This window comes from Nannospalax galili, unplaced genomic scaffold (assembly GCF_000622305.1).
Source record: "Nannospalax galili isolate Female #2095 unplaced genomic scaffold, S.galili_v1.0 scaffold397, whole genome shotgun sequence".
Lineage (NCBI taxonomy): Eukaryota > Metazoa > Chordata > Mammalia > Rodentia > Spalacidae > Nannospalax > Nannospalax galili.
This window is the reverse complement of record NW_008341879.1, coordinates 4,821,208-4,838,105: the sequence shown is the minus strand read 5'-3', so window position 1 is coordinate 4,838,105 and position 16,898 is coordinate 4,821,208. Positions and strand designations below refer to the sequence as shown.

The 16,898-nt window shown below is 39.0% G+C and overlaps 1 protein-coding gene across 1 annotated transcript in view; it reads left to right on the top strand.

The window, feature by feature from the left end:
• Positions 1–16,523, top strand: part of Rab2a (RAB2A, member RAS oncogene family) — a 90,773-nt gene extending 74,250 nt beyond the window's left edge. Inside the window, exons 7-8 of the mRNA XM_008837592.2 lie at positions 14,267–14,335; positions 16,260–16,523. Of these exons, the coding sequence (XP_008835814.1) occupies positions 14,267–14,335; positions 16,260–16,355 (165 nt within the window). The 3' untranslated portion in view covers positions 16,356–16,523. The remainder of the gene's footprint in view (positions 1–14,266; positions 14,336–16,259) is intronic.
• The last annotated feature ends 375 nt before the right edge of the window (positions 16,524–16,898 follow it).

Genomic DNA, 16,898 nt, shown 5'->3' with positions numbered 1-16,898 from the left:
TGTTTTTTAAGGGGAGGGGGAAGGAGTGGGGGTCATGTATTAACATTAATAATAATAGGAACATATAAACATTATTACATACAAACATGGAAAACCTTCTCCATAAGAACCTTTCTATATTAGCAAACTACTATAGTTTCAGTATTTCTTTCCAAATTTTAATTTTCACATAGGAAATTACTATGATGAGTTCATTACTCTTGTGAATTAGATTTTATACAATTTTTGGTGGTTCTAAACATACTGTATCATTTATTCTTTTTGTTAGTGATTCAACCAAAATATTCTTGTTCTATACCCATCTGTGTCAAGTCTTTGTCAACTTGACAAAAGTTACCTGGGAAGAAGGAAACTCAGTTATAGAATTGCTTCCATCAGACTGGCCTGTGGGTGTGTCTGTGAGGCTTTTTTTTTTTCCATTTTTCATCGATGTAGGAGGGCTCAGCATACTGTGGTTGGAGCCATTCCTGGACTGGGCTGTATAAGAAAAGTAACTGAGCAAGCCAGTACTGGTTTCTGCTCAGTTCCTGCCTCTGGGTTCCTGCCTTGAGTTCCTGCCCTGACTTCCCTTGATGCTGGATTGTGAGCTGAGAGTTGTAAGATAAAATTAAAACCCTTTCCTCCCCAAGTTGGTTTTGGTCAGTGTTTTATCATAGTCTTAGAGAACCAAACTACAGACTAGAGCACCATAGGAACTTGTCCTTTACATTTTCAATAACTGTCACTGATCTTTTTTAACATAATGTTCAAATACTATACATGGATATAGTGATAATACAGTCAGATATTCATAGGGCATTTTCCTAAAGTTCTTTGACATGTATTACTCCGTTGTTCATAGAGGACTCAAACCCAGATGTTACAGTTCCCTGTTCACTCCCCTTTTCATGATGCCTCATAGCAGAGAATAACTATAATAAAGATTGTTTGATCTTTCTCTGAGGGACTTTCATTCAAATGACCTCTTCTACATAAGGTTCTCTGGGCAAACAAGTGTAGGACAAGCTAGATTCTGCCTCCTCTTAGAGACCCAAAATTCACAGTAGTATATTAATTTCTGAAAACCCACTGCCAAGAAATGTGCTATAATCCCAGCACTCAGGGGGCTGAGGCAGGAGAATTGCCATGAGTTTGAAGCCAGCCTGACTTACAGAGTAAAAACAGAGCATCTCACTTGGCTTTTTAAAAGATTGGTTGTCTTGGGACTGGAGAGATGGCTCAGCAGTTAAGCACTGGCTGCTCTTGCGGAAGACCTGAGTTCAATTCCCAGCACCCATATTGTGACTAACAATCATCCCTAACTCCAGTTCCAGGGGATCCGACACCCTCTTCTGACCTCCATGGGCACTGCACAACATGGTGCACTTACATGCATGCAATAAATTTTTACACATAAAATATAAAAATTAAATAGTTTTAAAAGATTGGCTGTCTTTTAGATGAGTGCTTCTCAAATGTTAAATGTGCATACAAATCACCTAAGCATCCTGTTAAAGTGCAGGTCCTACTTCAGTTACCTAGCAGAAAAATCTGGCCAATACACTCCCTCCCTTCTCCTCAGGTACATTGTAGTTTTAAACCTCCTCATGATCTCCACTCTTCCTTCTCTATTGACTCTTGGCTAACAGCATATGATTATACAATCAAGTCTCCAACTGTCTTAAATAAAAACCTGCTGCTGCAGTTCTCCTGGATGTGCTTCTTACAGCTTCCATATGAGCTTCCTTAATTCTTTTTAACTCAGTTCCTAGTCTAACTTCCCCATCGCACATTTATCCCCAGTTCCCTGATTGCCACACCTAACAAATGCTTTCTGTTCTTAAACAGTCTGGGCATATTTGATACTTTTGAGTCTTGTTTTATAAACAACTTCTTGGCTTCTTCATCCCACCTCTTCATGCCTCTCTAAACTCAAGACATTCCTGCTGGCACTCTTTTCTGAGTTGAGATGTCCCTTAAATACCAAGTTCAGATACCCTTTCAGACTAATATGCCACTCTCAGAGAGTGCACATGAATGTCCTTCAGACCCTTCCAGTATAACCCATGCACTCTGAACTGGAGTCTTTTGCTTCTCAAGTCCAGTCTTCCGTATGCTGCATCCCGTAGCACACTCACTCCATAAATATGGATTGCTTTTTACCTGTTACTTTGTTTTTACCACTGAATACCTCTTCAGTAGCCTTCTAATTGCTTCTTAATTGGACTTCCTGTCTTCATTTTTCAGCCTTTTACACTATGGTTTGAGGTCTTTCAAAAAATGATAATTGAGCATCACTCCCCAGTTTCTTTAAAATCATGCAGTTCCCCATAGCCTGAGTATCAGACTCTGTGAGTTGATAGTTGAGGTCTTTTGGTTGCTAGCCCCCCACTCTGTACTTTTTATGTGAAAGTAAAAGTTGATCATCTGTGTAGTACATTCCCCTCCTCCACAGAAGTATTCTCTGCTTTTGAAATGCCCTTCCTTCCTTTAAGGATATGGTTGGATCTGAGGCCTCCTCTGGAGTGCCATCTGTGATGTTTCTCTCCACTACCAGCCAGTGCACACATACACACACAGTCGGAATTGTTAGGCCTTCTTTCTCTGTGCTCGTTCTGTGTTATCCCAGGCATGAATTCATCTATTTTTCAAGTTATTTCCCCTAAGGAAAGAGTTTTCAGAAGACACTGTTTTCATCTCTGCATCCCCAACACCTACCACAGTCTCTCACTTACATAGTAAGTAACAGGTTTAGATGGTGGAGTGTTTACTTCTGCCTTGCTTCTCATCCTTTAATCTTCAACTGGCTTATGCTTTGGTCCCAGTCATCCTGCATAGATGGAAATATGTCCCAACATTATCCTTGCTCTCAGCAAAATCCAGATGAGCAGGTTGGTTCTTCCTGTTCCTCGAGCAGGTACTTCTTCCAGTAGCTGCCTGCTCACTCGCTGTCTGTGGTTTGAAAAGAACTTTTTAAATCTCTCTGGGGCAGGAGGTGGGGGTGGGTAGGATATGTGTGTGGAGATCAGAGACACCCTCAGGTGTCCATCCTCACCTTGTTTGAGACAGAGTCTTTTGTTTTTCACAGCGTACCCAGTCTAGCTAGCCTCCAGGCTTCCCGGGATTCTCCTGTCTCTGCTTCTTATCTTACTGTAGGAGTGCTGGGATTACAGATGAGTTTTACATGGGTTCTAGGTATCTAAATGCAAGTCATCATACTCATGTGGCAACTGCTTTACCCATTGAGCCATCTTCCTAGCCCTGAAAAGAACTGGCATATATCTGTGTCGTGATGATTAGCAAACATTATAGAGGCTAGGAAAACCACTCTTTCATACATAAGGCTTATGCCACCTTTTGGAAAAATACCAAATACCCCAGAAGTGACTTGTTTACGTCTGTAATTCCTTAGTTTTCTTTATATGTTTTCTTTAAATTATACTTGCCCAGAATTGTATGTTACAAAAATTATCCCCTCTGAAACCTGTGAAGGCCTAATAAAAATGTGATTATGGTATACATAGTGGTTAAGCTTGACATTTTCCAAATAGTTGTAATCCTGTCAGGTACTGTGCTTAATCTTTACATTTTTATTTAGCACACAAATTAGTGGGTTTCATTATCATATTTCCATGCTTTGTGTTTTGGTCCTCCTCCATCTCTGTCTCCCTGGCTCCCTCCGCCTTCCTTCTCCAGTAGTTCCCATTCTGCTTTCATATCACATGCACTCTGTGAGCCTCTTTCCCCATCTTAAGACCACTTTTCCCTTCTCATAATCTCCTTTCTAGCTTCATGACCTATAGCCACACACCCCACACACACATGTACAAATATATAAAAGTTAAAATCTAGGGTGTGCAAATGAGAGAAACATGCAATATTCTTTCTAGATCTGCCTTATTTCACTTTACAGAATGATTTCCCTTTTATTTATAGCAGAATAAAATTCTATTGTATATATGCACCAGTTTTCCCAGTCTTGTGTTGATAAACATGTAGGCTGGTGCCATTTCCTGGCTTTTACAAATAATAAATTAATTACAGCAATAAATGTAGGTGAGCAAGTGTCTCTATGGTAGGACTTAAGAGTCCTCTATGGGTAGTAGTTGTTTGACTGGGTCATATAGTAGTTCCATTTTTAGTTTTTTGAGAAACTTCCATAATGATATCTATACTGTGTAAGTTTACATTCCCACCAGCAGTTTATAAGGATTCCTTTTTCCCCACACCCTCACCAGCATTTGTTGTCATTTTTTTTCTTTTTTTCATACTTTATTTTTATTTTATGTGTGAGTGCTTTGCATGTGTAGTCATGTCTGCAATGCTTGTGGAGACCACAAGAGGGCATCAGATACCCCAGAACCAGAGTGAAAGGTGGCTGGGAACCGAACCTGGGTCCTCTATAAGAGCAGCCAGTTCTCTTAACTCCTGAAGCATCTCTCAAGCCCTCGTTTGTTTTCTTTTTCTAAAAAATTTCTTATTGAGCTGGGCGTGGTGGCGCATTCCTTTAGTCCCAGCACTCGGGAGGCAGAGGCAGGCAGATCTCTGTGAGTTCAAGGTCAGCCTGGTGGTCTACATAGTGAGTTTAAGGCCATCTGGAGCTACAGGGAGACTGTCTCAAAAAAAGTTAAAATTTTTTTCATTTTGATTTATTATTTTTTATTGTAGTGTATGAGTGCTAATGCCTGCATATATGTAATGCTATGTCATGCAGTGCCCTTGGAGGACAGAAGAAAATGTCTGACCAACTGGAACTGGAGTTACAGGTGGTTGTTAGCTGCCATGTGTGTGTTGGGATTCAAACCTGGGTCCTCTGGAAGAGCAGTAGTGCTCTTAAACACTGAGCCATCTCTCTAGCCTCTCATTTGTTTTCTTGATGTTAGTCACTCTGACTGTGTTAGATTGGGAATCACAAAGTAATTTTAATTTTTCTTCTCAGTCTTAACCATTCGATGGGGTCTTTTCCTGTATTCATTAATTTTACCTTAAAGATTACAATTCAGAAACCAGAAGAATGCAAAAATGTCAAAAACTTTTGAGGCACAGAAATCAACATTGAGTTCTAGAAGAAATGCTCTTTCTCTCGTCTGTTGTAATCTTTGGCCTTCATCATGCCACAGATCTAGGAAAAACATAGCAGGTGCTAGTAAGGGTTTGGAGAAAAGGGAGCCTTGAACACTGTTGATAGGAATGTAAGGTACTATAGCCGTGACAGAATAGATAGTTTGGAAGGTCCTTTGGAAAGTAAAGTAGGATTCCTCTGTCATCTGGTGATTGAGCCCACTACTGGTATATACCAAAAGGAATTAGATTAGTTTATCAAACAGACATATGCATTCCCTTGTTTATTTCCTCACTATTCACAGTAGCTACATAAAGAAAATGTGAGGCATACATGTAATAGAATACAAGAAGGAATTCTTGTCATTTGCAACAACATGAATGGAACTGATGATCATTTCATGAAGTAAAGTAAGCCAAGCAAATAGAGATACATATCTCATACAAGTTGAGAAGAGAGTGTTGGTTAAACATCCCAGTATATCACGTTGTACCCTGTATGCATAATTTTTATGTTTTTATATATCAGCTTAAATTAATTTAGGACTCAACTGGGCATGGTGGCACATGCCTTTAATCCTAGCACTTGGGATTATCAGACTTGCACCATCCATCCTTGAGGAAAGCTTAGTGTAATATCTACCTGGAAGAGTACTCACAAGCCTTAGCTTCGCCACTTCTAATTCAGCCACCACTCTTGAAACTTCATTGATGTTCCCAACCCTTAACTCTTAATCGAGATAACTGCTGTGTCACATCTCACACATTCACCTGTAGTACATATTCATTACATAGATCAACAGCTGCCAAGACTTGCATACATTACAGTATCTCCTAAAATCTTTGCTTCCTCAAACTTGGTTTTCTCCCATTTAGTTCACTTTATAGCCACTGCCAATTAAGTGGCTATAAAGACACCTTTACTCTTGCTTTACCTATCATTTTTACATTCCTATGGTTTAAAGTTTGCTGTTTATCAGCACCTAAAGTCCTCAGGCCCATGTTCATCTGACTTGTAAACTCCTTGTCACTTTGCAAGCCCTTAACAGGTCATCCTCCAAATCCTCCTGTTTTGTCTCCTGCCTGCTTCTTTTAAGAGTTCTTCGGTGTCTGTGGGACACCTCTAATGTCACTTTGCTTTGTGTAGAGCCCCCAGCTCACATATTTCACCTATCGTGAAAGTACTCGTACACAAAACAGTGGAATTGAGCTTAAAGTCTCAGCCTTTCCCCCCCACAGCTTTCCTTCCGTAGGCTTGGGAGCTTCTTTGCTCTGCAGGTTTTCCCTCACGGGGCTGTCTTGTTTTCATATATCAAGTGTGTGTGTCTTACATCTGCATCTATCCAGTACACCACATCCTTGAAGGTGAAAATGTTCATATTTACCTGAGTATCGTCAGTGCCCAGTACAAAGTTCTCAGGAAATGGTATTGAATGAACTAGATTACAGTGACAAAACCATACCTGTTTTATCTCTGATAGAAAGTAAGAACAGGACATTCTTAAATCATGTAATTCCCAAGCCATCTAGCCTATAGTTCTAGATTCTGCCCACCCCCACTACTCTTGTGTCAATACTAAGATTTGATTAGGAAATGCAGGGTACTGGGATTGAACCCAAGAGTTCACATATGCTAATCACATTCTGTCACTGAGCTAGACTCCTTGTCACTTCATAATAAGCAGTCACTTGCAGTGCTATTATTTTGTTGTTGTTTTAAGAAGATATAAGTAATCATAAATTTTATATACTTCCAAAGATAATTCTAGAAATCCAGAATTTCTAGCTAGAAGAACTTGGGTCTTAGTAATAATTGTTAATACATACTAATTGCACAAATTAGTTTCGTTGTGTCATTTCCATGCATGCATGTATCATGCTTTGACTATAATCCCCCCTTCTAGCCTCTTTTGCCCTCCCCTCTCACCCTACTTTCCCCTTCTCAGAGTGTCTCTTATCTAGGAAATGTTTTCAGGATGTGGGAAATAGTGTGCTTTTTATGTTCAGTTTGAACTGCAACATAAACAAGTAAGTGAAAATTCCTTTGTCTTATATTAATAAAATAAATGGTAAGAAAAACATTGGATTCTGTTCCTGCTTCTGCTGTTGTGTGTGTTCTTGGGGCACTTCTCTTTGTAGCTCTGTCATGTCTATTAGACAGGAACTTTTACAGATAGTAGGGTTAGCAGCGGCCTTCCCACAGGAGGGAACAAAGATGCCAAAGCAGAGCTGCTCTGTTTCAGAGTTGCACGTGTGGAGGATGAAGGGGAAGAGGAAGGACTTCGCCCCCTCATCCCAAAGGTAGTGTCAGCAGAACTGCCTTGAAGCATAGTTTGAAAGCCATAGTGTTAGGAGGCCTTTTCTACTAAAGCTAAATCAGATAGGATCTGAACATTTTACAGTTAGAGGATTTGAAGTTCTGTGTTTAAGCTCCCTGTCATTAAATTTTAGCGTAATGTTCTCGTAGAACTTCCCCATCATTGCATAATATTTGTCCTGTTTCAACAATTCTTCAGCCTCACTCTATGCATGATTTGTTGCTAATTCACTTCTTAATGTTTTGGATTATTTAATCAAGATAATAGATTAGCTGCAGAGCATTGATCATCATTGGTATCTGTGGCACATGTTGACATTCAGCCCCTGTCTTCCCTCCTGTGACTCAAGCACCACTCTCAGGGCTTTATATTAAGCCGTCCCTCCTGGGTAGTCATACCATTAGCATCCTTATGTTACAGAGAGCACATCTCCAGCAGCATAGCCACCAAGAGGTGGCACTGGCGTTTGAGCCCCAAGAACCTGGTCTTCTTAGCTAGTGTGCTAGCTTCACAGGCAGAACTGCAACCCACAACCAAAGCTTTCTTGAAAGAAAATTTAAATTGTCACTATTTCTATACATGATTTGAATTTCCTTTAGGAAATAATGTAAGGCTGTGTAAAGCATTTAATATAGTGACTTACCATAATATGGGCTTCATAAATAACTGGTTAGGCAAATGGACACATGCAGTTGATTTCAGCAATTGAGAAGAAAATTAGCAGCATTTTAGTTATGTCATGTTTCCCAGTCAAAGAGAATACTAAAAGTGATTTAATCTTACAAGACACCGTGTTCTTCAACATCTTTTCAAGCCATTTAAATAAAATTGTCAGGGATACTTTTTGAGTTGTGATTTTTAAGTCACACCCAACAGATGCCCTAGTTTTTCTCTTGCCACCAGGTGGCAGTATGTTACCTAAGGAAATAAATGTTGCTCTGTTGAAGACAGACTTTATTTTCAGCATTTTGTCTTAAAAGCTGCTAATACCGTAATAATAGGTATTGCTGTGTTCATCCTTGCCTTTCCCCAGTCAGCTCTCAGCACTGTGTGTGTGGTGTACAGTAAGGTCTGCCTTCATCCTCCCTTCAGTCACCTTCTGTGTTAATGCAGACAGTCTTTAACAACAGTAGAAACAATGTTTTCTCTTGTTTGTGTCTTCCATGGTACCTAGAGATGTTCTGAGTATGTAGTCACAGCTCAATAAGTAAGTGCCCTTGTCAGTGATGCCTATGTACATGGCAGCATGTATATTTCCTGAGTGTGTATTTGAATTATATCCTGTTTTATTTACACACGCACACACACACACACACACCACATGCACTCTATAGTGAGGAATTGTTTTGTTTTGTTTTGTTTTGTTTTGTTTTGAAGCAGGGTTTCATGTAGTCCAGGCTGGCCTCAAACCCAGTCAAGGATAACCTTGAACTTCTGATCCCCCATATCACTCATGTGCTGGGATTACAAGTATGCACCATCACACTGGTTTATTGCTGAGGATCAAATTCAATGTGTATGCTAGGCAACACTACCAAGTGTGCTATATCCCAACCCCTCCCATCTACAATGTTTTGTAGTTATGTTTGTTTTAATTTGTGTTGTACAAGTCCCTGAGAATTTGCCTTAAGTTTAAGTATTATTAGTACCATTCAACTAACTACTGCCCAGGATCAAAAGATTCGTGTCTGAAGGGGGAGGCAAGAGAATTAATGGTTAATGAAGAAAATGAACGTAAAGGACTGATCATGTCAATCAAAGAGTGGTGAAGGGAGGAGGACAGGGTGGTGAAATAAAGAGTGAAGCAGGTTTCGGTCCTGGAACATAGCACTCAGTGCTGGGAGAGCAGAGCGCCAGCAGATTCACTTGGCTATAAGGAAGTTTGTGAATGCTTCATAAACATGAATCTGCCTGGGCATTGCTTTACAGTGCTTATAATGAACTAATTTAGCATCAGTTTCTCAGCAGATTTTTGCCTTATACTAGTGTCTATTAATTTTCCCTATTGTGTGCTCCCTTCCGCCGTAGTGAGGTCTTAAAAGAACTTTCTCTCAAAGATATGTACATACATAAATGAAAACCAGTGTTTCATCCAGGCTTTGGGACACATGCACGTAATCCCAGGACTCAGGAAGCTCAGGCAGGAGGAGAATGACAAGTATGAGGCCAGCCTGGGCTGCGTGGTGACACCCTATTTTTAAAACAAAAAACCCAAAATACTTATATTACTTACTTTATATGTTGCTGAAAAAAAAATACCTGACAAAAGCAACTTAAGGTTTATTTTGGCTCATAGTTTGAGTCTATCGTGGCAGAGACATCATAGTGGCAGGACCTTGAGGTAGCTGGTCATATCCACAGTCAGGAAGCACAGAGAGAAATGCTGCTCAGCTCCTTACCCCAGCCATGGCACAGTGCTGCCCACATTCAAGGTGGGTCCTCCCACCTGAGTTCACCTAATCTAGATAATCTTTCACAGGTATACCCAGAGTCTAACCTATCTAGATAATTCCTCTCAGGCATGCCCAGAAACTAGTCTCCATGATGATCCTAGTTCTTATCAAGCTGACAGTATAATCTATCACACATACATTTAAAAATATCTGTGAACATTGATAATGATTGAAGAAAGTGAAATTCTAGCCCATTTATTATATCATTGTATATTTCTTGTTATTGAAATATTTTACAGCTTAAGTGGAGAGATTTTTATCTGTAATGCCCAGTTCTATTAACTTAAAAGTTGGTTTGACCACTAACAAGCCTTATGGAATTTAATGTTCATTGTATTTAGAGTTTTGACAGTTTTCAGCCAGTAGCCACGCACTTTAAAAATAGATATGCTAATGTCTGCATTTGGCATCTTGATTTTTACAATCTAAGGACTTTTTAAAATCAGCCACTAGTCATTTAATAATATATATTAAATGTTAACTTTCATCATGAAGTGTATAAAACAGTACATTTATATGGTATTCTTTATAGTGTGCTCAGAAAGGTAGAAAACATTTTAGTGTCTTCAGTATGTAATCAGAGCTGCCAAATAAAGATGGCGTTATCCAAAGGCTACTCCATTGAGGTGACTATAAAATTATGATGAAAGAAATAACTATTTATATATTTCACTTCAAAGAAAAGTAATTGCATGCATTAATTTCAGTTACAAAATACATTTCAGATGTATGTGTTACAAAATGCTTTTAATGGTATTTAATAAAAAATAAACACCCTTTAGGTTAACAACGTTAGTACAGTAAGTTGGGAAATTTTACATAGCATTGCTTTTGTAATCCAGTTTTAAATTAATTCTCAGTAGAGTGGCAAAAAAGATAACAAATTGGCTCTTTCAGTAATGACTTCTGTAATATAGAGCTGTTTGTTTATATGAAGTTTTAATACATATATAAGACCTTGTAGTTTTGTCTAACATATTGGAAGATGTACACATGGTGCCCTGTAGAAGGAATTCCAGCCGTACATATTTCTGTCTGTTGATTCAGTATTCAGCTTGGTTTCTAAGGCCATTATAGTAATTGGCATGTTATTGGAAATAAAGTTAAATTTTTGCTTATTTATAGAGATAACTTCAATTTTGAAGGATGTGAATCAATTTATAGTTGGCTGAAAGCCATTTTTTCCTTCACTGTAACACCAACACACACATGAAAAGCATGCTCAAGTCCTAAGTGCCTTATGAATCTGCAGTGATTAATTCTTCTCATTATTTTGCTGCAAATTCTCATGACCTCTGCGATGATTCGATCAGCCACTTAGAGTTTATGCATATTCATATCTCTGTATTCCTGCCACCATCGTTCAGATCTCCTTCACTGACTGGGGTGTGCTTGGTGCAGTAATTGAGCTGCAGTAGATTGATTGCTCCGGGGAGCTGTAAGGCCTTTAAAGGTGAAAACGTATCAGTCCTATTAATTAGAAAACAAAGCTCTGATGGAGAGTTCAGTAGTCAGGTGTTTCCAGTATAGAAATGATGAAAGTTATGAACTGTCCCTCTCCATGCACCCTGTTTGCTTTTTAAATTTTGAATTAGATTGGTACCCATGGTTCAGTAGAATAATTTTTATGAATTTACAAAGAATGTTCATTGAAGAGCCTTTCCTAATAAAGAATACTATTTTCTGTTTTCTCTCAAATCCAATAGTTTAGAACCTGTCGGTTTGTAGACCCTCAGTACTATTGGTAAAGTTTACATAAAATACCTTAATATTTTATATAAATAAAAAATACTTAAGGATAATTTATGGACATAATTGATATATAATTTTCTTACATTAATTACCTACCAGTTAAGTGGTACACTGTTGGGGCTGGAGAGATGGCTCAATAGTTAAGAGCACTAGCCAGCTGCTCTTGCAGAGGACCTGGGTTCAGTTCCCAACTCCCACATGACAGCTAACAACTGTCTGTTGCACAGCATGGGTGCACATACACATGCAGGCAATACTCTCACTCACATAAAATATAAAAATCTTTTTTTGTTGTTGGGTTTTTGTTGGTTTTTTTTGTTTTTTTTTTTTTTTGGTATTTTTGAGATAGGGTCTCCCTGTAGCCCTAGCTATCACTATATAGACCAGGCTGGCTTTGAACTCACAGAGATCCGCCTCTGCCTCTGCCTCCTGAGTGCTGGGATTAAAGGCGTGCGTCACCATGCCTGGCTAAAAAATCATTTTTAAAAAAAGAAGTACACTGTGAACCTAGAAACTTACAGCCACTTCTGAAAGAGATGGATGCAATGAAATGCTTCTTCTAATCATGTAGTTATTTAAAAAAATATTTTTAAGTACACTATGTAGGAAAAGAGCACAAAACTATTCCACGTAGTATTTGACATAGAGTTTGAACTGCCCTGTATCTCTTTATCATCTGCATCATGGTTCTTTTAGTCTTCTTTAAAAAGGAGAGAGAGGGAGGGAGGGAGGGAGGGAGGGAGAAGGGGGAGGGGAGAGAGAGAACGAGAACACCGCAGTGTGTGTAGAGGTCAAAGAACAACCTTTCTGGAGTCAGTTCTTCCATCCTCCTTGTTTTGCAGCAGGGTCTCTTGTTTTTGCCTTTGTCCCACATGTGCTAGCTTCCAGCTGACTCTCCTGTCTTCATCTCCTATCTTGCTGGAGGATTATTAGACACATACCACTGAATCAGGCCTTTTACATGGGTACCAGGGATTGAAACTCAGGCCATTAGGTTTGTGTGACAAGCACTTTTATCAGCTGAGTCACCTCCCAGCCCAACCCTGATTCTTTTACTCTGAAATTCTATATTTCAAATGTGTCAAAAGGGGCCCTCTGTAGAACAGTGTCCCCCAAAATGAGCTAATCCAAATGTGGAGATTATGTAAACTGCTTCATTGATGGGTTCTCTTGTACTGTTTTGACATTACACTCTTCCTCCCTCGTCATATTTCCTTCGGACACATAATTCACACATCATAAAATTCACTCTTTTCAAGTTATACATTTAGGTGAGTTTTAATTATTTACAAAGTTGTGCAACTATCACATTTTAATTGTAGAACATTTTCATCACCCCAAAAAGCAAAACCCCATAATTGCCTGTTACTCATTTCTCCCTCCTCCTAAACTCTGGTAACCAGTAATATACTTTCTGTCTCTATGGATTTGACTCTTCTGGACATTTTGTATGAATGGATTTGTACTATTTGTGGCCTTTTGTGTCTGCTTTCTTTAGCACTTTTTGCCCTTTTTTTTTTTTTTTTCTTTAAGTGTATGAGTGTTTTGCCTGCGTGTATGTAAGTGTACCCTGGTTGTGCAATATCCACAGAGGCCAGAAGAGAGCATTGGATCCCCCTGGAACTGGATTTGCAGGCAGCTAGCTGCTGTCTCGGTGCTAGGAACTGAAGCCAGGTCCTCCAGAAGATCAGCCAGTGCTCTTAACTTTTTTCCCATTTTTTAATTTAGTTTTATTTTATGTGTATGAGTGTTTACCTGCATGTATGTAAGTGCACCTGTGTCATACACTGCCCACAGAGGCCAGAAGAGGGCATGAGATCCCCTGGAACTGGAATTACAGATGATTGCTAAGCCACCATGTGAGTGCTGGGAGCCAAACCCAGATCCTCTGCAAGATCAAGTGCTCTTACTTGCTGAGCCATATCCCCAGCTCCCATTTACCATGTTTTAGCCCAAATCAGCTCTTCATCCTTTTTATGGAGGAATAAAGTCTACTATATCAGTAGCCCACATTTTAATTTTCACCCACTGATGGATGAAAATTTGTATTGTTTCTATATTTTGACTATTCTGAATAGTGCTGCCAGTAATACTGATGAAATTTGGCATGTACTCTTTTAGTCTTCACTGAGTATGTTGTCAGCTATGGCTTTTCTTAGTAGTTTATTGGATATTTTTATGATGTTAGCAGATTTTGTCATGCTTTTTCTGCATCTGTTGAGATGATCATGTTTTGTTGTTCTTGTTGTTCTTTATTATTAAGGATAGACCATCAATTGATTTTTTTCATATGTCAAATGAAAAATGCCCTCTCTAGAGCTTTGTGTGGTTAGAGGGCCACTCTCGGGAGTTCTATCCTTCCATTGTGGTACCTGAAAATGGAACTCAGATCATCAGGCTTGCATGGCAAGTGCTTTTACCTGCTGAGCCATCTCTAGTCCTCTAGGGATATGGGGTACTCTGGGGGGAACAGAAGGAGGGCTGGATCCCCTGAAGGTGGAGTAACAAGTAGTTGTGGGCCTCCCAGTGTGAGTGCCAGGAAACAAACTCAGGTCCTCTGGAAGAGTAGCCACCTCTCTTAACCACTGAACCGTCTCTCCAATCCCCTAGACCTTTTACATAATAGTGGTTTTTTTTTTTGTTTTTTTTTTTACTGTTGTTATTTTAAAAAATAGGAATCAAATTCTGTACTTTATATTTCAGGCATTTATTAACACAGCAAAAGAAATTTATGAAAAAATTCAAGAAGGGGTCTTTGACATTAATAATGAGGTATGTACTTGCAAATATTGTTGACTAATATTAACTTTGAATTGACTTCTATTTTGTATTTGGGGTCATTATTTTGTATTTTTTTTTAATTCCTAAACTGCCAGTTGATCATTAGTTACCACATTAATTGGTAGTTATCTAACTGAAAGCCTGGTATGTGTGGTAGAGTAGTTAAATGCTTATGTTACCTGGTGTGTAGTATAGCAGTTAAATGTTTGTATTCTAATAGAATACCACTTCATGAAAATGTATTAAAGGAAGTGGCTCTGTCTTTATTGCAAGCAATGCAAAGTAATACAAATTCCCCAATGAACAAAGAAAATGTGCTTTTATCCACATGTCCATATGTTTTCCTCTGCTTTGGGGAATAATCTTCTAGTGTGTAAATTTGTGTACAGTGGACTAACATGCAACATGTTCTCTTTTCTGGTATGAAAGAAGGAAATTCCCAATTTGGAAACTATTCTCAGTAGAGCAAAACATGCTTTCAAGAGACCAAATTAATGCATATAATTGGTGATTGTGGTGGCTTTTTTAATGTTATCCTGAGCCCAGTTTGGTAATCCTAATTAGGACAGATGTAAAATTTTGAAGCATATGATTCAGCTGTCCATTTTGACTGAATCCTCACTCTGCCTTCATCCTCATTTCAAATGCTTTCGTGAATGGAGCATGCTATTTACTTCTGCATAAGCCGTTCTGTTACTGTGTTTGAACTTCTAAGAGAAGCCATCATGGACATTTGTCTGGGCCTATGCAGAGATGAGGCTCTGTTATTTGCCTCAGTAGTTCTCTGCAGTTTGCCTGAGGTTTTTATAAAGTACTTGATTTTCCTTATTCTTTTTTATTTGGAATTAGTTTCAAAATCTTATCTTTTAGATTTATATGGCAGTACTTCTTGAGTTAATTTCAGGATGACACCATTCAAAAACTAATGCCCTATAAATTAAACAGTAATTGGGCCTCTGTTTAAAAGGGCATGTTTGCTGTTTCTGTCGGGTTTCATATAGTAGCTGACTGCTTTACTGAGCTTTCTTCAGCTTTGATTGTAATGTGCTGTCAGGAGCCAACAGGCCGTGCTATTTATTTGGCCCAATGCCAAGAATGACTCCTTGATTCCTCAAGAAGTTGCTAGCAGCCCAGAGGGGGCAGAACCAATGAGCCATAGGGCATGCTTTTTATTAAAGAGGAGTCAAAAGAGCGAAAAGAAACCACATCAGCCACTGTCAATACTGAGCCAGTGCCAGAAACCCCAAGGCTACTACTGTTGCAGCATAACTGCCAAGCACCGTAAATCTGAGATTTACTGTGATGCAGAGTTTCCTTAAGAGCTTAATTTCTGGAGCTACTGTATTACTTTTCTCAGAGTGTTGTATTTTTAGGTAAAATCCACTTGAGGGAGTGAGGGTTAAGGCATAAGTGTGAGTTTGATGAATGAAAGAACTACTCTGTGTGTGGGTTCTTGGCAACCTGCCATGTCTTTGGGGATCATAGAAATTATTGATGACACAGAACACTCATATCCCCTTAGCCTGTACAGCTGATTCAACATGGAGCAGAATACTGTCTAGAGGAAAGATTTTACGTCCTGTTAGAGCAGTAAGAGCTTTGGATATTTTTATTCCTTGCAATAATTGTTATCAGTGATGTCTTCATTATGATGAGAACTCCCTGAAAAGCAGCATTGTCTGATTTCTGTTTACCAATATGATAAAGAATTATTTTCAGGATCATTTTCACAGTGTTTTTCAAAAGAAGGCACTGCTTTCTTTTCGTAAAATCTACTTAATATATTTTTCAAAGTTGTTTGGCAAAATTGAATCACTAAGACTTAGGTGAATTTTAAAAAAAAAAACAAATTCTACTTGGTCTGCTGTCTGGTTGAGTCCACTTATACTTACGATCCTGTTTTCTTTTACCTCAGGCAAATGGCATTAAAATTGGCCCTCAGCACGCTGCTACCAATGCAACACACGCAGGCAACCAAGGCGGACAACAGGCAGGCGGAGGCTGTTGTTGAGTCTGTTTTTAGCATCTGGCCACCCAGTGGAGCTGCGCACTCTGTCACCCTCTCTCCTCATGCTCAGCTGAGACATGAAACTATTTGAAATGGCTTTATGTCACAGGAGACTGTAATCCTTCAGATTCTTGTATAACTTTGAGTAAATGGTTAATGTTCACTTAAAAAGACAAATTTTGGAGATTGTATTCATATCTATTTGCATTTGCATTCATAGCTTCTAACCTAAAAAAAAATGTACCAGGAAAGTCAGAAAAAGAAAACTCCATACCATTATTCTGATGAATAACATTCTTACAAGGATGTGTTAAAAGATTAGCATTGACCTTCAGTTGAAGAAATCTTGAGAACTCTTTGATAGTAGACTTCATTGCAAAAGAGCAATGAAGAAATCTTAGGAGGGCAACACTTAGGGGAGCCTGCAAAGTTGCTAGCAACCAGGGAGGACAGCAGGAGGGCAGAGGCTGCTGTTGAGTCTGTTTTTAGCATCTGGCAGCCCAGTGGAGCTGCACACTCTGTCACCCTCTGTCCTCATGCTCAGCT